The sequence below is a fragment of the Pezoporus flaviventris genome, unplaced genomic scaffold, assembly GCF_033815535.1.
Source record: "Pezoporus flaviventris isolate CSIRO_AGI_PZ_B2104156 unplaced genomic scaffold, CSIRO_AGI_Pfla_v1 ptg000069l, whole genome shotgun sequence".
Classification (NCBI taxonomy): domain Eukaryota; kingdom Metazoa; phylum Chordata; class Aves; order Psittaciformes; family Psittacidae; genus Pezoporus; species Pezoporus flaviventris.
The window spans coordinates 1,657,155-1,681,309 of NW_026892617.1; the positions used below are offsets into that span (position 1 = coordinate 1,657,155).

The 24,155-nt window shown below is 58.6% G+C and overlaps 2 protein-coding genes across 3 annotated transcripts; one reads left to right on the forward strand and one right to left on the reverse strand.

Annotated features, from left to right (window-relative positions):
• Positions 1–203: 203 nt before the first annotated feature.
• On the reverse strand, positions 204–6,305 carry RPS10 (ribosomal protein S10). Its single transcript, XM_061471944.1, has 6 exons — positions 6,175–6,305; positions 5,211–5,360; positions 4,591–4,762; positions 1,266–1,343; positions 820–875; positions 204–292 (listed from the first exon to the last, which is right to left on the reverse strand). The coding sequence occupies exons 2-6, from the start codon at positions 5,358–5,360 to the stop codon at positions 251–253; spliced, it is 498 nt and encodes a 165-aa protein (XP_061327928.1). The 5' UTR covers positions 6,175–6,305; the 3' UTR covers positions 204–250.
• Positions 6,306–6,978: 673 nt separating this feature from the next.
• PACSIN1 (protein kinase C and casein kinase substrate in neurons 1) lies at positions 6,979–22,836 on the forward strand. Of its 2 annotated transcripts, none has more exons than XM_061471940.1 (10): positions 6,979–7,136; positions 17,924–18,056; positions 18,390–18,546; positions 18,682–18,917; positions 19,051–19,206; positions 19,508–19,683; positions 19,994–20,114; positions 20,195–20,319; positions 20,534–20,727; positions 21,063–22,836. In XM_061471940.1, the coding sequence occupies exons 2-10, from the start codon at positions 17,994–17,996 to the stop codon at positions 21,170–21,172; spliced, it is 1,338 nt and encodes a 445-aa protein (XP_061327924.1). In that variant the 5' UTR covers positions 6,979–7,136; positions 17,924–17,993; the 3' UTR covers positions 21,173–22,836. The 2 variants fall into 2 exon arrangements, with proteins under 2 accessions (XP_061327924.1, XP_061327925.1); XM_061471941.1 differs by lacking the exon at positions 6,979–7,136 and adding an exon at positions 12,053–12,163.
• Positions 22,837–24,155: the final 1,319 nt, after the last annotated feature.

The following is a 24,155-nucleotide window of genomic DNA, read 5'->3' on the forward strand; positions in this document are numbered from 1 at the left end:
CTCCTCACTCCCCCCCCCGTTACTAACACCTCCACACACCAGGAAAACCCTAAGGACCAAACCTACAAAGTTCCTTCTCTATAACCTGTTTTCTAATCACAAGTTATTTCACTGCTGTTGTTTCACATGCCAGAGGTTTGAGTCACTTCTCTGCTACACAAGCTCTAGATTTATGTGCTTAAGACACAGTGATGCAACCCAGGTGGCATTTTCACCTATTTTATTATACACAAAACATGAGCAGGAAGTTCTACTGAGGAGGCTGACCACGTCCACGACCAAATCCACCTCTCTGCAACAGAAAAAGAAGAGCATTAGAAGTCACTGTATTAAGCAAGTGACAGTGGCAAACACCCAGCAGCCAGAAGCACCAGTATCACAAACGAGCCGTCTTTCCTCCACTCTGCATTACTTTCTTAAGTACCCCCTGCTCCAAGCATAGCCTAACTCTGACCTGTTTGAAACTAGCTTCCTGACACAAGTTAACCAACCCATCCTAAACAGCTCGGCAGATCATGTCTAGAACTCTTCTATTTCTGAAGTCTGAATTCATGCATTTCCTCCAGAGAGCTCAGCCTGCTTCTTAAACGTGTCACTGGCTTCTTGTCACAGCAGTGTGACAGCCATCACATAGTTTCCCCAACAGGAATGTGATATGGGAGCTGGGCATAAAGGGTAGCACAGCTGCCAGCCTCCCTTAAACAATCAGAGCCAAACACCTGAGAAGCATCACACTGAATAACATGCAGGTATCACCTAGCCAGTTTCTCCTAATCAAAGCTTCAATAAAGGAAACAAACACTGACTGCAAATACTCACAAACTGGAATTCAGTTGCTGCTCCAGCACCGGCTTCAGCCTTCTTGTCTGCACCAGCTGAAGAGAAAGAAGAATGAGTTACTAACCAAAGAATCCCCTCCCCAAGTACAGTGTTCCTGCTTGCAATTTAACCTTTACCAAAAATGACTAAAACTAAGGCTAAACACAGCCAAGTAAAACTGCTGTTACTGAGACTGTTACGAGAGTTACTGAACCCACCGCAGAGAAAAGCCCATGGTGCAGGCTGACAAAATACAAGATCAGACTCCTATCTATGCGCAGATGCAGGTGAACTCTGTTGTGCAAGTGCCCCTGCTACACTAAGAGTCAGATTTTCCCATTTTTCTTGAACAGGGGCCAATACTGAAGGCAATTCTCCCAAAGAGATAAGTTGCACAAACAGCAGGGTCAGCCCCATGTTAACCCAGCAAGAGGATGGACACTCACGTGGAACAGCGCTGCGCCTGTACGTGTCCCTATCAGCCTCTCCCCGAGTCAGGCGTGCAGGACGTTCACCTTCCAGACCTGAAAGTTAAACCAGCGACATCAAATGTAGTTCTCATCTAGAACACAAACTCATTCCCTGGTGACCCTGCATCCCAAGGTGGGGAAAAAAGCCCTCCAGTTTTAACAGTTAATCATTAGATCTACCAGCAGAGCTGCAGCTGGGACAGCTCAGTGTATATAAACCTCAACAAGAAAAGTGATGTTGTAAGGAAAACTTCACTTTAAGGAGGAAATCTGCCAAAGTGCACCAGCTTGTGCTTGGGTTAAAGTCAAATAATGTGAAAAATGGATTTAGGGCATTATTTCAACAGTCTTCAAACAAGGGCCAAAAATTAATGATAAAATAAATCAGAGATACAGGGAATCTGTCACATCCAACAAGCTTGTTCCCAGCTCAGTCAAAACACATGACATTCTGATCCCAACCCACAATACAGCTGCAGTGTCGGTATCACAAATCCTCCACAATGGAAGAGATTAACAAAACTAAGAGGAGATGATCTATGTAACTTCAGATTAGTATCACAGAGAACACTTGTGGGAAAGAAACAGCCATGGTGGAACTGCCACCCCACTCTTCCAGAGCTCACCCTCAGCATCAGAGACCAAACAGGTCCCACAGCACCAGGCTGAGGTCTTCCCCTCAAGGGTAGAACACATTTAAAGTTGCTGCCAGCAGTGTCAAGCATACAGCAAGAAACACGACCCATGCACTTCTACAGGCTTCATTTATACTATAGGCACTAGCTTTCCCCCATAAAAACACAGTACTTATAATGGATGCTTTTATTACAAAGAGAAACACCACCCACTGATATGCAAACAGATTTAACTTATCCTACAAGTGCTTTTACATCCTTCCTGTCAGGTTAAAACATAAGAGCAAACCCCAGAGACAATGGATTTGGAGGGTTTTTTAAACTTCAAACTTGCTCATTCTTTATTTCTAACAATTCAATTACATCTGTAACAGAGAAACAGACTGCAAATCTTGAACACACAGGAGTCTGAAACCTGCTTTAGACTAACTGCTTCAGCTTCTGTACCAAGCCTTACTTGAGAAAGTCAGGAGCACTGCATGGAAGTAGAGGAAAGGCCCCAAAACCTCAAGAGGTCAAGCAAGACCCAGAAGTTCTGCACCACCATCCACACACGCTCTGCAACCTTTAGTCTGCAGGCAGGTGATCCACACAGAAACACAGCCAGTATGTGCAGCCCTACCAGCTAACCCTGCCAAGGTGTGGACCAGTTGAGGTCACTGGCGCTGCCGTGAGAAGGGCTGCAGTGCTGTACAGTGAAGCTGCCCCTCTGCAAAAACCCTGAGCAAGTTTTAGCCCCTCGCTCCCGCTAGAGACATAATTTCTTCAGCTTGCTGGATAAACACAGCATCCAAAGAATAAATTTGGCAACATCCAAAGCTTCTCAGAGATCAAAGAAACCAACACCTTCCTAATTCCAATGCAATGCTTTCCTTTGAAGCACATGATGCTACAGTTTTGTTAAGCTAAAGAACAAATTGCAGGCAATGGAGGTGAAGCGCAGCATCTAGCACCTTGCTAATGGGGTATGACACAGCTCAGAAGCAGGAAGACTGGACTGCTACCAAGAGCTCTGTCATGCAGGCCTCCCCTCTCACAGAGTAGGTCTTTATGGGCAGGGTGACATCCTACATTATTCTTGGTAAACACAAGAGGCAACTCCACACAAGGCAGACAAACCTACCATCACCTGCCTTGAAGGAGAAGATGCATTTCTTGCCCCTAGAGACCTTGCAACGCTGTCCTGCCAACCACAGCTGCAGTGATTCTCTCCCTCCTTTCCCTTAAGTTTCCAGAAGTTTTTATCTCCCCCAAGACCTTCTGGGCAATTTTACTGTCCATGTTCTGCACTGGGTTTTCTTCTCTACTGCTGGACAGAAGAAACCAGGAAAACCAAGCGTAAGGGTTTTTGCAGAGCATCTCTAAGCACATACAAGCAACATAATCATCCTTCCTACTCCGAATTACTAGCTTGGAACACAGTAACTTGTTTAGAACTGAACCAAGGGGCATGGTGGCTTCAGCACATCCACCTCAAGTTTATTTACACTGCACTGTTCTATGACTTTGCTCACCAGAAAGGATACCAAAATGGTTCACAAGTCATTCACAGGCCAATACCAAGCATACACAAGGAAAAAGCGTACCCTCTGCCTTGGGTGGCCTAGAGGGGCAGGTTTGCAACTCAGAATCTCATCATTTAATATTCCTATCTGCAACCAGAACACCTTCTGGAAACAGGTTTCAGCCATCTGCAGGTGGGTCTACAAGACATTTTGCAGGGAGGCACCCATGCAGAGGCAGCTGCAGGCAAGCGAGCACTCAGTATCAGCAGCACATCTGTTTGCATGACCACCATCTCCTTCACTTTGGGGTATGAAAACCCACCACGAAAACAAAACCAGCTACACACCCAACACATCATACGTGTTTGTTGTAAACCTTTAGAAAAGTGAAGAGAGCTTTAATAATGGGACTTGCCCAGAAACACACAGGATAAAACCAGAATTATGGATGTTTAACTTGCCCACCGGTACCAAGCTCTAACTCCCATGTGAAGCACATCCACCACCCAGGGTTTGGCTTTCACTCAGTCACCAAATCCTGCACCCCAAGTTTGTTCCCCATTTCACCCACCCCAGCCAAAGCCACTCAACTTTCACACACCAGCCTTCCAGGCAGTTCTTCTAAGTATAACTCAGCCAGAGACAAGGTTCCCTGCTCCTGCTGCACTAGGTGGGCAGCACACACACCATCCTCCTTCCCAAACAACAGAGAAGAATTGCAGCAAGCCCTTCCCAAATGACAAGAACCACTTCTGAAAAGCCCCAGAAAGCCAGAGACATCCCTTGTCCTAGACCTCAGCCATGTCTGGGAACCAACTGGTGCTTCAACCCAGAGCCTGCAGTTCCAACAGGCCTGCTCTTCCAGGCACGAGTGTCACCACAAGCCCAGTCTCTCACTCAAAGCGGCTCACCCAGTCAGCCTCACAGCTTTCTTTAGCCCCCTCTCAGTAGGCCAGTGGCCATCAGATGAGTGCCAAATACTGAAGCAGTAAAACCTACACGTCTCCTTGATTTGCTCACGTTCAGAAGTCCAAAAATCACAACAACTGACACTGCTCTGCTCCGGAAGCTGATGTCCAGCTGACTGCGCACTACACCTGCACCAGCGCACTCAACCTGTCCCCTTCTTCTCCTCCTGAGCACAGCCCCCTCTCAGCTCACCTTTGGGCCGTGGTCTGCCTGTCTCTGGGCGGCTCCGGCGCAGGGTTGCAGGGACAATCTCAGGGGGCAGGTGAAGGTAATCACGCAGGTACTGGATGCCCTCGTTGGTCAGGTACCAGTAGAAATGCCTCCACGCAAACTGCTCTTTCACATAACCACGGGATTTCAGAGACTAGAGAGAGAACTCTGCATTACTTCACGTCTGAGCCTGATCCTCATTCAACACCTCTGATCAATATCCTCACCAGATGGCTTTATGAACACAAGAGCTCATCGAGGGTGTGTGGGGGGCTCACAGGCACAGGTCTAAATTACAGCATCATTTCTACGCTGTGAAAAACACAAGGCTACCACACACACACACACAGGGGTCACAGCTTCAGAAAGGGAACTACAGATGCATCCACAAAAGAATAACCTGTGGTCTGGGGGGAACAATAAATCAAAGAGGAAATGGGAAAAATCAGGAAAAATGGGAAATAGCTGTAATAGGAAAGAAACAGCCCATGCAACTTCTGACTGTGTTTATCTGCTCATGGCTGATGATGCTTGCTGACAGGTAGGCAGCACCCTGGTGTGCCCAGGCTGCGCCTGGTGGCATCTGACCCTCGCCTCCATACCTGCATGGCTTTCATGACATGGAGGTTGGGCACGTTCTTGTCCACGAGCTCAGGGTGCTTCGGCATGTGGACATCTTTCTTGGCCACCATCACTCCCTCCTTAAAAAGGAGCTCATAGATGGCAATTCGGTTCTTCTTGGGCATCAACATCTAAATGAGATTAGAGGTAGACAGTAAATGCTGCCAATTTAAAGTAAACGCATTCAGGAGTCTACCAGAAGCAACTAAACAAAACCAGTGCTAGTTTGTAAGGATTTCAACACCTGGGCTGCTGGGCATCCCTTCCCATGGTTTTGCTGTGAAGGAAAACAGCAATCTGAACTTCTGAGCATTAACATTAAACCACATCACTGTGTTAAAGACTACGAACGATCTGCTCTCAGCCGAGACAAGGGCTGACACAAGTGGGGCAGAGATATAGCTCGGGGTGAGCCTTGTTTCGGCTCCACCGCCCCAGACCCGGGCTCAGTTGTGCCGCTCTCGTCAATCCACCGAAGTCCGGAGCCGAGGAAGCCGCTCACACTGCCCTCCCGGAGGGTCCGGAAGCGCACCCGAGCCCCATACCCGTGCACCAGAGCCACACCGCTGCCGCCGCACCCCGCGGGCCAACGCTTCCCGACACGCAGGGGCCGCCAACGGGAGGCTCTGCCTCGAGCAGCGGGAACCGGTGCCGGTGCTCAGGGCTGGGGACAGCCCGGTGCCACAACGGGGCTCCCGCCGCGGCCTGCCCCGGCAGCCGCCACAGCGCCAAAGCCTGGCTGCCCGGTAGCGGGCCCTCCCCGCGGCCTAGCGCCCCGCGGCCGCTCCCGCCCCGTCAGCTTCGGAGCTGGAGCCCCCCCACCGCGGCAATGCCCCCGCGGGGGCCCGGGCCGCGCCTCCCCGGCCCTGCCCCGCAGCGGCCCCGCGGCCCCGCCGAGCGATGGCGCCGATGCGAGGCCGATGCGGGCCCCGAGCGCGGCCTCACCGTGACTGCGGCGGCGGCCCCGAGAGCGGAAAGGAGGGGGCAGGCGCCGAGCGGCCGCTTCCGGCCTCCCGAAGGTCCCCTGTAGACGAGGGTGACGGCGGCGGTGCCTGAGCAGAGCGCGCAAATGGGGCGCGGGGTTGCCCTCCGCGGTGCCTGACGGGCGCGCACCCCCCCCTCCGCCGCGATCGCGTCCCTTCCTGAGCCCGACCAGCTCGGCTGCCCCCCGGCCGTGGGGCGCTGCCCGCTGCCACCCTGCGGGTACCGGGGAGAGGAGCCCCGCTTGGGCACCCCCGCAGCCCATCCCCGTGGCAGTGCCCTTTGGAGCCGGGCTGCGGCGCTCCCCGACGTGCTCCCTGCCCCGCTCACACCCAGGCAAAGGGCTCGGGGCTCGCTGGAGCCGCGCACAGTCCGCTTTGTGCCCCATAGCCGGGGGGGGAGATGCGGTGGCCCCAGGCAGGGGGATAAAGGGACCGGAGCTGTGTTCCTGTGTGCAGTGTCCCCCCCATAGAGCGCGGCTGCTTCTGCCCTGCCCGGAGGTCTGAGCACCCCTCGAACACCCCAGACCCATGGGAGCTTCACACAGGGCACCCCCCGACCTGTCCCTGGTTGGCAGGGTGCAAAGCAGGCTCGAAGGGCAAGGGAAGAACGGGAGGGGATGGATGAACACACACAGAGGAGCACGGGGAGGCTGGGGACCCCCAGCCACCACCGCCGCCAGCCTCGGGGCTCCGGGCTTATTCCCATCCATCCCCATCTCCATCTCCACGGTCGCGTTTTCACCTTGTGCGGCCAAGGAGTCGTTACACGGGGGCGGCGATTGGTTGGCTAAAAATGCTTCCCTAATCTCCATGCTGATCTTTACCCCCCTCCTCCCCATCTGCCGTGACCTTCCTGCCGATGTGCAGAGCCAGCCCCGGCGAGACGCAGCCAGCCCCGCTCTGCCGCGTTCCCCACGTCCAAAGGTACCCCCCACCCCATGCGGCTCCCGGCAGGTTTGGGGCCAGGAGGGAGGTTGGCATCAGTGGGTTGGCCGGGGCTTGGTGCAGCTCACACGGTGATGGAGGTGGCAATGTCCCCCCGATGGCGATGGGATGCCGGGGCTCGGTGCGCTGTGACCGTGCAGTCACCCTGAGTCTCTTCCTGGTTGGTGGTGGGGGGGGGGGTGAAATGGGCTCCAACCTGTGCCGATGGTCGCTTGTTGGTTGGGAAATGAACCCCACTTTAGCAGGGCAGCTCCCTGACTCGTTTAGGCACTTCCCAGCTCCTGCTGGGTTCTGTTGAGTGGGGATCACTGTCTGCCTCCAGTGTGTGCCCCCCCACCCCACCCCGGTTTCGGGTTTACCTGTTCCTCCCGGCTTGGTGGTGTCTCTGTCGGGTGGGAAGGCAGTTGTGGGTCCCACAGGTCCTGCCCGGCTGCTGTGCCTGCCAGAGCACCTACAGTCTGGTGCACACATAGCCCTGTTCTGCACGCTGTGCCCATCACCCCATAGCCCACTCATGGCACCCAGGGCTCCCGGGGGGGGGGGGTCCGGGCTGCAGCTCTGGCCCCACATACTGACTGTGGGGCCAGGGATGCCCCAGGGCTGTGCTCACCCTGCCAGGCTGGGGCTGGCACCACTGGTGGATCAGGTGCTCTCAGCCCTGGGTGTGGGGTCCCTTCTGCTCCCCGTGGATGCATAAAGGGCTGGGACCCCAGCGGGGACAGCCTGCGGCCAGGTCTGGGAGCTGGCATCCCCCTCTCACGTCCCTGGGACGCGTTTGACGTCGTCTTACCCGGTGCGAAGCCCAGGCTCCTGCTCCAAGCCCCGCAGCCGAAGGGGTTCAGCTGCACCAGCAGCTCCCGGATGCTGTGGGGCCAAGCTGACAGCAGGGCACCCCCCAGAGCTCCCCTAATCCCCTCAGCCGCAAGGCACGGCACCGGGGCAGCTGGCAGGAGCTGAGGCTCTGCAAGGCGGCTTAGGCTGAGCCTGGGTGCTGCCGGGGGGCTCTGCCTGCCCAGGGGCCGGTGCTCATCCCCCCAGCCCACGTTTGCCCCAGGATGTTTGCTGTGGAGGCACACGGGGCATTATGGCTGTGATTTTGGGATCGCTGCAGCGAGCAGTGGGGTCCCTGCAGGGTGCATGGGGCTGGAAGAGGCTCATTACTCCCTCCCCGGGGTGGTACCTGCATGGTTTGGGCTGCCCGTGCCTCCCTGGGGCAGGAGGGATGCAGCACGTCCAAGGCACTGGAGCAGCCGGGGCCATCCTGGGGCTTTGCCCCATTTTATATCACCCTCTCTGGGAGAGCAGGGATGGAGCCTCCTGCAGAGCAGCCCCTGGGATCCTGCAGCAACCCTTGGGAGGAAGGCATCTCCCGGCTCATCCCAGGGAGCGGGATTGCTGCCCTTGTCTGCCTGTCCTGCCGCACCGCCTGCCTCTGCCTGCATCTCCTCTGGCACATGCCTCGGGAATGGCAAAGCAAGCGCTTTGCTAAACGGATTAGAGCTTCCCCGGCAGCCTCTCGGGCTGCTCCTGCTTCCGTCAGCCCCGCGCCGCCTTCCCCAGGCAAACCCATCCCTAAGGCGTGCATTGGGAGCAAGGCCGTTGGCACAGCACAGCCAGGAGACCGCATCGCTGGCACCAAGGGGGACTCAGTGCCCAACTGCGGCTCCCATCGTGCCTGACCCCAAACCCCTGGGGGTCCTCCCCACCTCCTGGGGTTTGTGTTCCCTTTGCCGCTGTCTCAGCCGCTGCTGATGGTGCTGACCCTGCCCTGGGGTTTGCACTGATCCATGACCTGCCCCCTCCTCTCCACCTCTCCCTATGTGTGTGGCCACCAAAGGGGGTGCAGCAGAATGGGCGCTGGGTTTAACTGTAAAAGGACTGAGGAAGGAAAGCCTGGGCAGCTGGCGGGCATCAACTGGTGACGTGCACAAGGGCAGGGAAAGAAAGGGAACATGAGCACCGGCAATGTGCATCCATCCACACCAGGGCCATGTCCTGCAGCGAGCCAAAGCCTGGGTTTGGCTCTGTGTGGGATCCTGCTTCCCAGAAATCCTGTGCCCTCAACCTTGGTGATCCCCCTGGCCGTGCCAGGGCCGGGATGGAGCTGGGATGGAGCCGGGCTCTGCTGGCACAGGCAGCAGGAGGAGGAGGCCTCATCGAGCAGCTCTGCCCAGGGACAGACTTTGTCCCCGCAGGGTGGCCAGACCAGCTGGTGCTTGTGCAACACCTTGAAGACAAACAAGGGACCCTCCCGGGCTTCTGCAGATGAGTCTTGGGCAGGGAGAGGGCGCATTCAACTGGCAGCTTCCCGCAGGAGCCGAGCTGCCGTCGGCATGGCAAAGCATGGGGGGGGGGGGGGGGGGGGGGGAAGGAGGCAGCGAGGTCCCAGCACCATGCAGCATCCCAGGAAAAATAGAGCCTTTATATCCCATCCCCAGCCCCTTCCCCGGAAGGGCTCCGGGGGGATGCCCCCAGGGCCAGTCATGAGCACACAAGAAGGGGATTGTTTTGGTGGGAGTTGGGTGTCTGGCAGCACCTGCCCCGCGTTGGAGCCCTCCACAATGGCTGCCTTTCTGTGTGATGGCTGCAGAGCGGCCAATTATCCTCGCTGCTAATTAGAGATGCAGAATAGCTTCACTTGCGTTCTCTCAGCAAGCCCCAGAAGGCTCCTGGGACCGGCGGCACATCCGCGGTGGGGGCACATCCTGGGCATGGGGCAAGCGCAGGGGCCCTGGCCCCGTCTGGCCCCATAAGCCCTGAGGGCAGCCAGATGCCCTAATGTTCCTGTTTGCCCCTGGTATTGAGTGGGAAGGGGCAGGGAGAAGCCATGGATGAGCTCAGGATAAGCAGGATGCTGGGCCTCTTTGCTCCCAACCCCAAGCAGCCTTCCCATGGACTGGGGGCTCTCCCATTGCTCCCAGCCCCAGCTGGCTCAGCAGAAAGCACCAGAACAGGGGGCTCTGCTATGGTTTAGGAAATGCATTTTCCTTTCCTTGCTGGGATGAAGCCACTGTGGAACACCCCCCCCCCTTATTCATGTAAAAGCTGGCATTTGTGGCTGGGTGATGGGCAGGACGGCTGATAGCTGGTGGCATTTCTCTCCTCCCCTGCCCGCACCAGCTTGCTGCGCAGGCAGGCTGCTGGCAGCCGCAAGAGCACGGTGTGGGCTGATTTGCTGCTCTCAGCTTGCCATGGTGCTCACAGAGCCGTAATTTCAGAGTGGCGAGTGGCACGATAAATCAGGGCTTATTTCCTGCCAACGCTGGCTGCTGCTTCCCACAAGGAAACTTCTTTTACAGGGGGAAAATGACTTGTCGTGAGGAGTAGTAAGCAATGGGATAGCAAGAGCCAGGGGAAAGTTTGTGGTGAAGGAACCAGATGCCATTGCAAGAGCCTCATGCTGTGGAGGCAGGTTCCACTGAGCTGCTGGGGAAGGAGACTTGGGTCAGTCCTACCTGCATGGGCCACATCTGCCACAAACTGGTGGCAGTGGGGCTGTCAGCACTGGAAAGCCCTCCCAAGTCATTGAGTCCCCCCTATCACCCTCTTGCAGAGCAACATTTGCTCCTCTGCACTGCAGCAACCCTGTGCTGAGAACCGCTAGCTCCTTGCATGCAGGATGATGCCCAGTTAATCAGCACCCTCCAGTTCCTTGCTCTGAAATGCCAACGGGCAAAGATGCCCTGGCACCAGCAGGAACCGCAGCCCATGCCTGCTCACATGTTGGGATCGGGGAGCATCACATTGCTGGGGTCCCACATGCTGCAGCTGGGAATGCAACACTTTGGGGGCAGGAAGTCCATTCGTGAGGTGGGAAAACACCCTTGGATGGCACGAAGCTGGAAGGAGCAGGATGGGGCCCCATCGAGCTTCATTAAGCTGTGGAAGGCGCTTGTCAGGGGAAAGCTGAGCCGGCGTCGGAGCCTCCTGGGACCGGGTCACATTCTCTGGGCAACCCGATCCTGGCGGCAGCGGCCCCCGGCAGCCTCATTATTGTGGCTTCGGTTACTCGGCTGGAAGCTTTCCCCTCCTGCTGGCTCTTAATTTCCCTGACATCACCCGCGAGCTGGGGCAAGCGCAGACCCGGTGCACAGGGGCAGTTGAGAGGGGCAGAGCCTGTCTGCACCCCCCATCTGCGTCCCCCTGGCTCCGCAGCATCCCCAGCCGTGGGGCAGGACGGCTCCAGCCTTCTGCTCCACTCGGGGATGTGCATCCTGTGCCAAGCCCCACTGACCCCAGGCGCGAACCTCTGTGCTCAGGAGCAGGCAGATGGCAGTGGGGAAGGAGCTGCCTGGCTCCGTGGTCTCAAAGAAGCCTTAGGGGGGGTGCAGCCCCTGTCACCCCATCACCCCATTCCCTAGCCCTGCTGAGTGGGAAGGACAGCCTCTGCTTTTCCTGCCAGCCTTTCCCCGCTGGCACATTTGGCACGGAGGCAGCACCGTCTGCTCCTCTGGAGGCGTTTTTGGGGTGTTTATTCCTGCAGAAACTGCGTCTCAGCCCCAAATCCCTCCCTGCATCCCCTTCCCGGGGCCATGGAGGCGGCAGAGCGCCCAGGGGAGCAGAGGAGGGAGCGCTTTGCTCTGCCCTGTGCGGGAGGGACAGCGGCCGAAGACGAGGGTACCCCGGGGCATCCTCTCACAGCCCCCCAAGGAGCCTCTCGGCAGTGCAGCCTAAGGGGGGAAGGACCCCGCTCGTGGCCCTAACGGAGCCCGCAGCGACAGCGATGCTCCCGCAGCACCCCATGGGTGGGCGCTGAGGGTCTCTGCACCCCCCCCCCCCCCCCCCCCCAGGGTGCCGGCCATGGTCTGCGCGCAGCCCCCCCCCCCCCGCCTCCCCCGACGGCTCTTGCAGCCTTTGCGGGCAGCGGCTCCATCCCGGTTGCCGTGGCAACGGGCGGCTGCAGGCAGGGCGCGTGCCCGCGGCCGTGCGCGCCCCCGCGGCTGGTGCGGAGCGGAGCGGAGCGGCGCGACCGGCCCGTCCCGGCGCAGCCCCGGGCCCCGGCCCAGGTAAGAACCGGCCCCCGCGGGGCTTTGCCAGGGGAAGGGGCCGCTGGTGCCATGGGGTCCGCTGTGGGGATGGGGCTGCGGGTGGGGATGGGGCTGCGGCGCACCCGGGTCCCTTGCGGGGACGTGGGGAGGGCGAGGGGGATGCTGCGCAAGGGCCGGGGAGCGCTGTGTGGGTTTGGTACCCCCCTGCAGCCCCCCGGCAGGACACGGTGTCCCCCGAGCCCTTCTGCGAGGCAGGGAGGCCGGGGGGGGACATGACCTTCACCCCTCCTGTGTGCCTGGTGGGGTGCCGGGGTAGGGGACAGCCCCTCTGCAACGCTGCTGAGCTCCTGGGTTTGTGCCTCAGTTTCCCCAGCTGCAAATGATGGGGGGGGACACTTGTGCTTTCCGTGTCCTTGTGTCCCCTGCCCAAATGAGTCCCTCATCCCACCCCTGATGGCCCTCTTGTCACCTCAGCTTCCTTCCTTCTTCCTCTCCCCCTTCCAGCCCCACTGTCCTCCCCCCTGCTTTCCCATCGCTTCTTTAAGCCCCCTCCGGCTCCGTGTCTCCTCCTCCTACCACTACAGGCAGCTGTAATCCCACTGTCCCTCCACATCGCCCTGCTCCTGGCAGCCCCATTCACCTCCTGTCACTGCCAACCCTGGGTCTGAGCTGCCAAGGTACAGGGGATGGGACAGCCCATCCCGTGCCAGTGTGTGACACTCTGGGTCCCCCCCTCCCTGCTGCGGAAGCCAGGGGACAGCACCTCCGTGCACTCCACCACCATCGTTTGCTGCCTCTTGGTTTAATTGCAAACCTCATGTTTGGATTTCTGCCTAAACCCTGCCCCTTGGGACCACAAAAATCCCTGCTCGAGAGCCTGAGCATCCTTGTTTACAGCGGCAAGCTAAGGTGGCAGGCTGAGGAGCACTGCAGAGTTGGATGCCAAGTGGAAACCCTACAAGCCCCATCTCCCTTCCCCAGGCCTGAGCTTATGCATGGGGTTGGCAATCCTGCTTCCGCACCTTGCTATGGTGCCTGTCCACATTCCTGGCACATCCTCAGCTGTACCTGAGCTGGGCTGCAGCTTCCCTGGAGAGAAGCACTGGCATTACCTGCAAATGCCATGCATATCTCCAGAAATCTTTTCACAAGGCTTATAAAATCCTTGGGAAGACTCGGATGGGCGCCCTGTGCTCTGAGCAGGGGAGCTGTGGGGAGTGCAGGAGGAAAGGGGAGGTTTCTGCAGAGCACACATGGGATGCAAAGCTGTTTTCTTGGAGGAAACGCATCTCCCCACCTACTGCAACCCCGCAGCGTGGCCCCTACCCCGGACAGAGAGGTGGTGTCCTCCCGTCTGCATGCAGGACGTGTGGGTCCCCATAGTGTCCCTGGATCACTGACCCACCTCTGCAAACACTCTGGTTTTGGGGATCCTGCAATCCCTGAGCTGGCAAATCCCCTTCCCAATCCTCAGCTCCCCTCAGTCCATGCAGGCAGCCCCAGTGGGAGCAAGGCAGCTGCCCACTGGCACATCCAGCACGGGATTCGTTGGAAAAGTGGTTCCCAGATGTTTCCCACCATTCCCTACGTGCTACCCCCAGGGACCTGCTGCCCTCACAGCCACCTCGTGCACTGCTCCGGCAACCGAGTGCACCGGGTCCAGGCCAGCCCCACGGCACTGCCCTGGCCTAAATCCCACGGAAAAGCACCCATCGTGTGGGTGCCTCCCATCCTCTCCCATCTGGCCGTGGCTCTGGCTGCAGGATTTGGCTGTTTGCCCGCACCTCCAACCCCGTTTGTGTTGCAGCTGGAGGGGTTTTGCCACGGGCTGCAGGATGAGGCCCTGATTGCAGCCTGCTCGCAGGGAGCCGGCAGCTTGGGAAGGGCTCAGGCTCACCTCCCGCCTGGCCTTGGGCTCAGTTGGATAATGAGGGGGCAGGACTTGTGTTCTTCTGCTCACGACCCTCCAGGCTGTTCAACCAGAGCCCTGGTCCCCAGCTCCTGCCTCCTCACGCTCCTGCCTCCATGCCCAGTGCCAGAGTGAATCAGCAGCGCCCGCTTAACCGTTTCCTTGCAGGGTCCATATCGGCTCTGGAGCAGGGGACAACTCAGCCATGCCAGAGCCAACCCCTCTGCATCCACCCCTGCCATCCCTATGGGCTGCTTTCCCTTGCCCCAGCCCCATGGATTCATGCACCAGCCCTGTGCTGGTGGGAAACCCTCAGCACCCGGCCAGGTCTGGTCTGAGCAGCTCCTGCTGCTGCAAAGCCTCTTGCAGAGCACTTCGGTGTCACCAGCTTTACCTGAGGCCCTGCCATCGTGCCAGGGCATCTCACCCACCCGTATTCGGGCACAGAGGGAGCAGCACGTAGGCACCGGTGCCTGCAGTGGATGCAGCACTGAGGTCGGGTACCACCAGCAGCTGATGCAGCAGCAAGGCAGCCCCAGAGCTGCTGCGATGCAATGGGAGATGCTGCTGCCAGGCTGCCCTGGGCTTCCTTGGCTGTTTCTAGTCCGTTTGTCTTTCCCATGCTGGCCATAATGTGGCCATAGCACTGATGTGTTGCAGTGGCATTTGGTGCTGCACCCCCTGAGAGACACTAGACCAGCTCTGTGCCAACATAAGGGAGAGCAAATGACCTTCCCCATGGAATCCCCGCCTGGCTCCCTTCCCCATAACCCCTGCACTTACCTTATGTAGCTTTATGCTTACAAAAGGAGCCAAAATGCAGCAACTATTTCACATTGCAGCCCCATGGATGGTTTGATTTGACAGGCCAGGTCAGTCCCAGTGTTTAATTGCAAGAAAACCAGCTCAGACCATTGGGTCCTTTCCAATTGCTGAGCTTTGCCTTTTGTACTGGGAGGGCTCAGGTAACTACAAGGCAACAGCACATAGCAAATTACCTTCCCATCCCCGGCTCATGTGCTCCAGCCAGGGCCCTTGGTTGGGTTGCAGCTCCTGAAGGGCTCTGCACCAGAGGAGCATCATGCGTTGCACTGGTTTGTGCTGGGTTTGGTGTCGGGGAGCTCCTGCTTGCTGTGATTCCCACAGAGGGAGCAAAGCTCAGCGTGGCATCCCTCTCTCCTGGGTGCTTTCACCAGTGATTTCCCCCCTGACTCCCCTTCCACAGCACCCAGCCCTCTCCCATTCACTGCAAATGAGAACCTCCTGCCTTGGGACAGGATGGGGACAGGGATAGGAGCACAGGGTGCTCCTTGCAGCACATCCACCACCATCCTGTTTTGGCAAAGGGCTCTTTGCAGCAGGAGAAACTGTACCAGGAGGCTCTGCAGCTCTGGGTCCCCACCGTTTTCAGTCAATGTGCAGGCAGGCAGGATGGGAACACATTCAGGCAGCTGCCTGTTCCCTGTATCACATACCCGTCCCTTGCTTTTTGGCTGCAGCAGGGATGCTGGGGCCAGGGCAATGAGAAAACCTGGAGGCAGAGCAAGCTGCCTCCTGGCTGCAGCATCCCTGCAGCTGGGGCTGGTGCCTGGCACCTCACTTGAGGACCCCAGAGCCCAGGATGGGGCACCCCAGTCTGACAGCACACCCCAAGGCCATGGCACTGGGGGGTGCACATGTAATGGTGGTGCTACAGCAAAGGCAAAGGCAGAGAGAGCAGGGAGAGGCAGGGGTCCTGCTGCCCCCCCCCCAAGGGAGCCAGCTTGGCCCATTCACCCTTCCCAAGCAGTGCTTTGCCCAAAGCTCTGCAGCCCCGTTGCCGGGGGCAGGGACAGCAAAGCTGGGCTCTACGGGGACAGGGCACTGCCGTGTGCCTGCAGTGTCGGCAGCGCCAGCTCTCTGCATTGCAGCACCTCCTGCCTGCACAGGGTCAGCACCGTCCCTGGTCCCCATGGAGGGCACAGACCCCCCTGCAACGCCAGCAGGAGCTGTGTGAGATGAGCTGCGCCGGTGCTCAGCACCGAGCGGGCTGATGGGGACAGAGATGCAGGGGGGCGGCTGCTGCCGGAGCAACCCAAGGGCACGCAGGAGCTGGGGCAAACTTCACCATCCCTCGATGCCAAATGCTCTGTGGCTCCTCTCCAGCAGCCTCATGCAAACATGGGGCTGGGAGGGGGCACAGCAGAGCCCCCTTGGCTGAGGGTACCCGAGCAGCAGTGTGTGGCTGGGGCTGGCAGCTCGGCTTGGCTGCCGGCACCGGGCATCACAGCAGCAGCCCTGATGCGATGCGATGGGCTGCAGCAGCGGGCATGGGGCTGCGCCGTGGGGCAGCCCGGGGCCGGGGGCAGACGCATGTGGGGGTTTGCGTGGCAGCAGAGCAGCGACAAGGCAGCGGTGTTAGATGGGAGGTGATGCAGAGCCAAAAATAACCCCCAGGCTGTGGCTCTGACCGGGTGGCACCGAGGAGAAGGAGCAGGGAGAGGCTGGGGCTGGCTCACATGCCCATGGATCCCATAGCACTACACCCAGCTATGGACGAGCTCCCTCCCCAGGGTCCCTGTCCCAGCCCTGAGCAGCACTGGGGCTGTCGCCCCAAGGATGCCCTTGCCTCGCCGATGCAGCCTCTGCAGCAAAACGAAGATCCACAGACCAGAGACACAAACCAAGCCCCAGGTGCCAAGTGCAGCACCATGCTCGGGGCTTGCAGAAGGGGCAGCCCATGGGTGCTTTGCCACTGCTCAGGTGCACTGGGGCAGCCCACGGGTGTCCATGGAGGATGGCGGGTGCCAGACTGGCTCTGGGTGCACTGTGCATCGCTGTGGTCCCCCCTCCATCAGCATCGTGGCAGCTGAGTGAGGGACAGCCACGCGTTTATTTTTAACTGGCTGGGGAGGGCGGGCTTGGTGCCTCCTTGGTTATATCACTAAATCCCTGCCAGGCCCTGTTAGTTCCAGCACAGCAAGCCCTGTGCCGCGCTCCAGTAACTGTTTCGGCCCTCCATCCTCTTGGAGCCACGTCCTGCCCTGGACCGTGGGCTCCTTGGAGCCAGCTGTGTGCACAGCTGGAGAGCTTGGACCATCTGCTCCCCACGGGTGGGCATTGGGTCACTGGGACCCTGTTCCCCCCAGTCCTGGCCTCCCACCTCATTGCCCAGGCGCATGGTAGGAGAGATGGCCAGGTTTCCCACTGCCTGCTCCACCTCCCCAGGGGAAGGGATGGTACATGGAGGCCATGACCACATCTCCCACTCCCACAGCCCTTTTGGGGACAAAGCAGGAGGAAACGGGGTCAATTCATGGCTACTTTGTCCTCATGCCAGTGGCAGATGCTATTCAGGACAGGGCCAGCGCTTTCCTGTGGGAGCGCTGTCGGAAACCCGGGCAGGATGGGGATGCCAACGGTGCTTATGGCCACTGCAGCCCCCTCTCCATCCTCACAAGCTGCCATCGTCAGGCACAGCTTTAGGCAAAGCAGCAAAGGGTTAAGCCGTGCAGCGGGGCCACGTGACGCTCCAGGGATGCCGTTTTCCTGAAGATCAGGATGGATTAGGGTGGAATATCCAGACGAGCATTCCTTGTGTGGTACATCCCCCCCCCGCAATCCCCACCATGGCCCCTCATTGGTGACCCCGGCTGGTGAGCTCCTGCCACCATCCCCACCATGTCCCCTCCCAGCACCATGGCTCTGGGGCAGGTTTGGATGGCACCAAGTGGGTCCAGGCGCTGGAGGAGCCTGCAGTGCAGGGGCTGGAATGGGCACCATCCCCATGCCCATCCCCTGCAGACGGATGCTTGACCCATGGTGCTGAGGGCAGGAGCAATGGGGGTCCCCTGCTCAACCTCCACCATGACCCCTTCTTCTTCCCGCAGTGCATGAGGCTGGTGCCTGCCCAAGAGCCACCCAGTGCCCGCACGGACGCCGCAGGCAGCACCGGGAGCCATGTCGGGTTCCTATGATGAGTCGGCAGCGGCCGCGGAGGAAACGACCGACAGCTTCTGGGAGGTGAGTCCCAGCCATGCTCTGCTCCCGTGGGGCCCCCCACTGCTGTCACTGCACCCAGGGTGGCCCCATGTGGCAGGGGACAGTGCTGCCTGCACGCATCCCTGCCATGGTGGCTTGGGCATCCAAGCCAGCTCTCACCCTTGGCACTCGCCAAGGGGTGAAGAGCAATGGAAGGGACCAAACAGAGCTGGGTTTGAGCAGCCCCAAAGCAAAAGCTCCATCCCTGTAGCCCCAAAGAGCCTGGTGCCACCCCCATCCCCACCAAAGGCCAGCTGAGGTTTAGGGCTCTCTGGACGCAGCTCCCATGCCTGTCTGCCTGCATCCCCATCCCAGGTGGGGAATTACAAGCGCACAGTGAAGCGGATCGATGACGGGCATCGTCTCTGCAATGACCTCATGAACTGCGTGCACGAGCGGGCCAAGATCGAGAAGTCCTACGCGCAGCAGCTCACCGACTGGTCCAAGCGGTGGAGGCAGCTCATTGAGAAAGGTGCCATCGAGAAACGGCTCCCCCAGGACAGCCGGGTCCCGTGGGTACCCGTGCACCAGCACAGCTTCACCTGGTGGAGGTGAAGGGGTAAGGGCGGTGCGGTGATGCTCAGCTGTGCCCTCTGCCCCCCGCCAGGTCCCCAGTACGGCAGCCTGGAGAAGGCGTGGGGTGCCATCATGACGGAGGCGGACAAGGTGAGTGAGCTGCACCAGGACGTGAAGAACAGCCTGCTGAATGATGACTTCGAGAAGGTCAAGAACTGGCAGAAGGATGCCTACCACAAGCAGATCATGGGAGGCTTCAAGGAGGCCAAGGAGGCTGAGGATGGCTTCAGGAAAGCCCAGAAGCCCTGGGCCAAGAAGCTCAAGGAGGTGAGAGGAGAAGCGCTGCATGTCCTGGGCACCCCTGCCATCTCCCGGCTCCAGGTCTGAGTGGCAGCTCCCTGCAAGCAGAGGGATGGGCAGGGAGCTGTGACTGCTCCTCTGATGTGTCTTCTCTCCCCAGCTGGAGACAGCCAAGAAAGCCTACCACCTAGCATGCAAGGAGGAGAAGCTGGCCATGACCCGGGAAGCCAACAGCAAGGCCGACCAGTCCAACACCCCCGAGCAGCAGAAGAAGCTCCAGGACAAAGTAGAGAAGTGCAAGCAGGATGTGCAAAAGGTACGAGGCATCGGGTAGGGAAAAGCAGTGGGAATGACCACCGTGGCCCTTTTCCTCCCATTCATTCCCATTTTGCCATCCATACGCTCCTATAGAAGTGTGATGACTTGCAGACAGTGCTCAGGGGAGAGATTCACCCCTTTTATGGGGGCAAAATCTCTCCGGTAACACACTTGATTTCACCCACAGAGAATCTTCTCTCAGCCTGGGCTCCCCAGCATGGCAGCCCCCAAACCAGGCCCTCTCAGCACCCACAAAGGGGCTCTGAGGTGCTCGGGGTATAACCAAGGTGCCTTTGCAGACTCAGGAGAAGTACGAGAAGGTGCTGGACGAGCTGAACAAGTGCACCCCGCAGTACATCGAGAGCATGGAGCAAGTCTTCGAGCAGTGCCAGCAGTTTGAGGAGAAGAGGCTCAACTTCCTCAAGGAAGTGCTCCTGGACATCAAGAGGCACCTGAACCTGGCCGAGAGCAGCAGGTAGGTGCCTCCTGTGCCGACTGGGCAGAAAGTGCCCATGCAAAGTCTCCTTATGGTGCCTGGAAAGCAAATAAAGCCCTGGAGGGAGCGAGTGCTTCCAGACAGCCCATTGCCACTCCACTACATCCTGGTGACCATGGTGTTGGCCAGAACCAGGCATGAGCACGGCCATGGTCACTAAGATGCACTGGAATGGCAGGAGGCCTGTGCCTTGTTGTGCGTGACCCCACCTGGGCATGTTCCCATCTAACCCCATCCCCAGTGGGGTCCACCCTCCCTGCAGCACCCTGACCCCCACCTCTCCCTGCAGCTATGCCAACGTCTACCGGGAGCTGGAGCAAACCATCCGCCTCTCGGATGCGCAGGAGGACCTCCGGTGGTTCCGCAGCACCAGCGGCCCCGGGATGCCCATGAACTGGCCGCAGTTTGAGGTGAGGCTGAGCACCACGGCTGTGCTGGCAGCCCCACAGGGCAGCCGGGCGCTCAGGGGCTGCTTGCTCTGTGCCTGCAGGAGTGGAACCCGGACCTGACGCACACGATAACGCGGAAGGAGAAGCAGAAGAAAGGCGAGGGGGTGACCCTGACCAATACTGGCAGCACGGGCGAGAGCGGGGCGCCGGCGGGCGAGCGCGGGAGGTGAGGGCCGGCAGGGTGGGAAGATGCTATGGGAACACTGCGAGTGCTATGGGGACGCAGGATTATCCTGGTCCTCATGGGCTGGGGTCGTGCTGCAGCCACTGCTCCCCTGCAGCCTCAGGGAAACTGCAGCATCCTCCCAGCGGCACCCGGTGCCTGCCCCAGTCCTCCATCCCTTGCCCACTCCTACAGCCCCTCTTCCTCTTTGCTGCAGCGTGAGCAGCCACGACCGCGGGCAGACCTACAGCGCCGAGTGGTCCGATGATGAGGGCAGCAACTCCTTCAACACCAGCGAGGCCAATGGTGGCACCAACCCCTTCGACGAGGAGTCGGTGGGGAAGGGCGTGCGGGTGCGGGCTCTGTACGACTACGACGGGCAGGAGCAGGATGAGCTCAGCTTCAAAGCAGGTAGAGTCCATTGTCAGTGCCGGGTTTGCTGGAGCTGCAGGTGCCCCATGTTTTGGTGGGAAATCCCTCAAATAACTTCCGAGTTATCCCAGCCCTTCAGGAAGCTGAACTGGCAGCAAGGGGAAGGCACAAGCTGAGCCCAAACCCAGGTGGGACTGAAGAGGTGGTGGGATGAGGCCCATGAGGTCTCATGGGTCACCCCTTGCCTTTCTACCCTACAAATCAGCATGCTCAAGATCAGTCCTAACCCCCCCCCAAGCAGCTCCATCCAGCGGAGAAATAAGGGTGGTAGAAGAAGTTCCCAACAAACCTCTCCCCTTCCACCTTCCCCCCAGGTGATGAATTAACCAAACTTGGTGAAGAAGACGAGCAAGGATGGTGCAAAGGGCGCTTGGACAACGGGCAGCTAGGTCTCTACCCCGCCAACTACGTGGAGGCAATCTAAGTCTTGTGGTGTGCTCCTCGTCGCCGTCAGCAGCTCAATCCACCCTCCATTGCCTCCATCGCTCCACCAACCAGCCGTGGTGCTGTCTGGTCCTTCACTCCTCACAGTTAGAGATTCAGACATATTTTCCGACCAAGCTTTTATTTTTTTAAGAGTTGTCTCCGAAGAGTATTTTGCATAGCCGCTTTCTTCTTCTTCTTCTTCTTAAGATAACGTGAAGCGAAAGATGACGTCGTCTGTTCGTCTGCGTTAGTTGATCTTTTCTCTGAACAAAAAAGCCGATACCTCAAGATCTTAAATCCCAACCAGTGAGAGCTCCTGACCGGTTGGCTTTTAAAGATACTGAAATCATGAGCCGCCTTCTGATTGGCTGGAACTGTTCCGAAATGCACAGCGCTGAAGCTCCTGGGACTAATCAAATTCATCCCCAAAGCCCGAGGTGGATTGGAGTCTGACTCCATGCCTCCATGTTCTTCTCCCTGCTTCATCCTCCCTTCCCAAAGGAAGGGAATGAACACCCCCTCCGGCCCCGCAGCCACCCGGCCCCATCCACAGGCAGGGCCTTGCTCGTGGGCAGGGCTGGTGGCAGATCTGGGTGCCCAGGTGAGGTGGGACCAGCCCTGCCGTGGAGCTTGGTGGCATCTCCTCAGCTTCCTCTTCCTCCTCAGGGCTGGGCTGCTGAGCCGATGCCCCGTGTGTGCTGCAGGGAGCAGCATCGCCCTTCATGAGGGCAGTTATCCAGCTCCGGGTGGGATGGCCCTAAAATCCACCTCTGTTCCGAGAAGGACCCACCTGGAGGAGGACCCACTGCAGATCAACGCTGCTGGAAGCACCTTCGCACCCAGCCCGGGCTAGCGGCGACCGGCTTGGATGCTGCTGGGGACAGTCCCCATCCACCCCCTTCCTGGAGAGAGGCAGGAGCAGAGCAGGGATGAAGGATAAGCAACGTCCAGCCTTGCACAGTGCCAGCAGGAGCTGCAGCACCCAGAGGATGAGGAGGCTTGGTGCAGGCAGCAGACCCCAGTCCGGGCAGCAGAGCAGCTGCCTGGTGAAGATGGTTGGAAACAAGACATGCCAAAAGGGGAACGGATGCAAGCTTTGCCCTTTGCTTCTCCCCAGAGGGCTCTCACCCTCTGGCACTTGGGTTCTGCAACCGGCCGTGGCATGGATAGGAGCCCCTCAGCACCCAGGGGTGCTGCCACCCAGCACGGTCACCCCAACCCCTCTGCCCCAGGCATGTTTGCTATCCCGAGCAATTCCCTACCGATCATCTCTTTGTTTCCCCTCTTCCATCCAGCATCAGCGCCCTCATCTCCCCGCTCACTCCTCCCGCTCCTCTCCTGCCCTCTCTGTTGCTTGGTGAATTTCTTGGCCCCAGGGATCAAGTGTTCTCAGGAGGCAGGAGATGCTCCATGTGCTGGGCACGGCAGGCGAGAGCCGCGCTGCCCCTCGCCCCTGCCAGGTATGCAAGAAAGCAGAAACCACGCAAAACAGTCAGACAAAACCCAACCAACCTCCTGTCTCAGCAATGCACCCCAGTTTTTTGTACAGTGATGGTGTAATTTAAGAAGTATATATATAATATATATATCTCTCGTGATTGTAGTACCGTGGATACAACAACGAAAAGCAGCAAGCGAAAATAACTGAGCTCTGTCAGCATCCTTCGGGTCCGGGTCCTCGCGTGCCTCCCTGCGCCAGTCTTGCCCCCATGGAGGAGGATGTCAGGGTTATGGACCCCCCCCCCCATACCTCGGGGAACCACAGTCACAAGGACACCCCCACACTGAAGGTTTGGGGTGCAGTGGGAAGGGGGCTCGGATGTAATGCTGGGGGGCTGAGAAAGAGAGGAGCAGCCACTGCCTTTGGGGACTGCATGGGGTAAAACGTTATGAAAGCCATGGGGTAACTTGGGATAAAGCAGTTTCGGGGGCTGGTCCCAGCACCAGCCCCCAGCCCAGCAGAACCCAGGCAGTGGGAGACAGGGGAGCCCTGGCATAGTGAGTTGGTGCTGGCAGAGGTGACAGAGCCTCTTGGGCTCCTTATGAGTCCTGAAACCTTGGGAATAATGACCAGGACAGGGCTATGGACAAGGGGGACAGGGTGGTGAGACCGGGATTATGGGGGTGCTCGCTGGGCTGTTGATGGAGGGGGGGCAGAAAAAAGGGATTCATTTCCCCTTGGTCTGGTGAGAAACCCAGTCCTGCTGCAGAGGCTCTGCTGCATCAGGTCCCCACATCCCCGTGTTCACCCTCCCCATCTGGCCCCAGCTCTCCCCCTTCCTGCTCACCTTCCTCACAGTGACAAGCAGCTAGGGGACCTGTGACAGAGACCCGAGGTTTGGGGCACCAGCACCACCAGTGCATCCTCCCGGTGCTTCCCACACCGCTGCAGGAGCATCGGTCGCACGCAGGAAATCACAAGACACATCTTCTCCCTTTCCCTTATCTCCCCCTCCATTTTTCCAGAGGCCAAGGCAGTTTTCCTCCTTCCCCTGCTCCTTCAGTGCCCTCCATCCCTCCAGCTGGGATGCTTGCAGGGCTGGAGGAAGCGTGGCTGCTTCTCTGCCATATAAGCAGTACGAAACAGGCAGGGCAAACCCCAAAGGGCAGGAGCCATCACAGGCAGCTACGTTAAATTAAAACCAAAACACCAAGAACCAGGGTTTTTTTCTGCTTTTAAAGCTCCCACAGAGCATCTCGTGGTGCCCGGGGCCCATCACCCCCCATCATCTGAACCTAAACCACAACTTGCCAGCAGCCCAAACCAGAGAGCAAATAAACAAATAGAGATGTAATATAAAAGACCAACGTCGCCAGGTAACTCAGGCTGTTGGGAAATGTGCAGTTTAAGCAACCCCCGGGTTTCTGTCCCAGCCCAGGCTTGCGGGGCTGTGTTTCTGATTTACTGTCCAGAGGGAAGTGGCAAATGTGCCACCTCCCTTTTCCAGAACTCTGGAATCAGGCAGTCCAAAAAAACCAAA

Bases quoted from the DNA above. Each gene is read 5' to 3' on its own strand.
- RPS10 (XM_061471944.1), bottom strand. From the start codon at position 5,360: ATGTTGATGCCCAAGAAGAACCGAATTGCCATCTATGAGCTCCTTTTT. The intron at 876-1,265 runs GTGAGTGTCCAT...CTTTCTCTTCAG, and splicing joins CAGGCGCAGCGCTGTTCCAC to CTGGTGCAGACAAGAAGGCT. The intron at 293-819 runs GTGAGTATTTGC...TTTCTGTTGCAG, and splicing joins CAGCAACTGAATTCCAGTTT to AGAGGTGGATTTGGTCGTGG.
- PACSIN1 (XM_061471940.1), top strand. From the start codon at position 17,994: ATGTCGGGTTCCTATGATGAGTCGGCAGCGGCCGCGGAGGAAACGACC. The intron at 19,207-19,507 runs GTACGAGGCATC...GTGCCTTTGCAG, and splicing joins GCAAGCAGGATGTGCAAAAG to ACTCAGGAGAAGTACGAGAA. The intron at 20,320-20,533 runs GTGAGGGCCGGC...TCTTTGCTGCAG, and splicing joins CCGGCGGGCGAGCGCGGGAG to CGTGAGCAGCCACGACCGCG.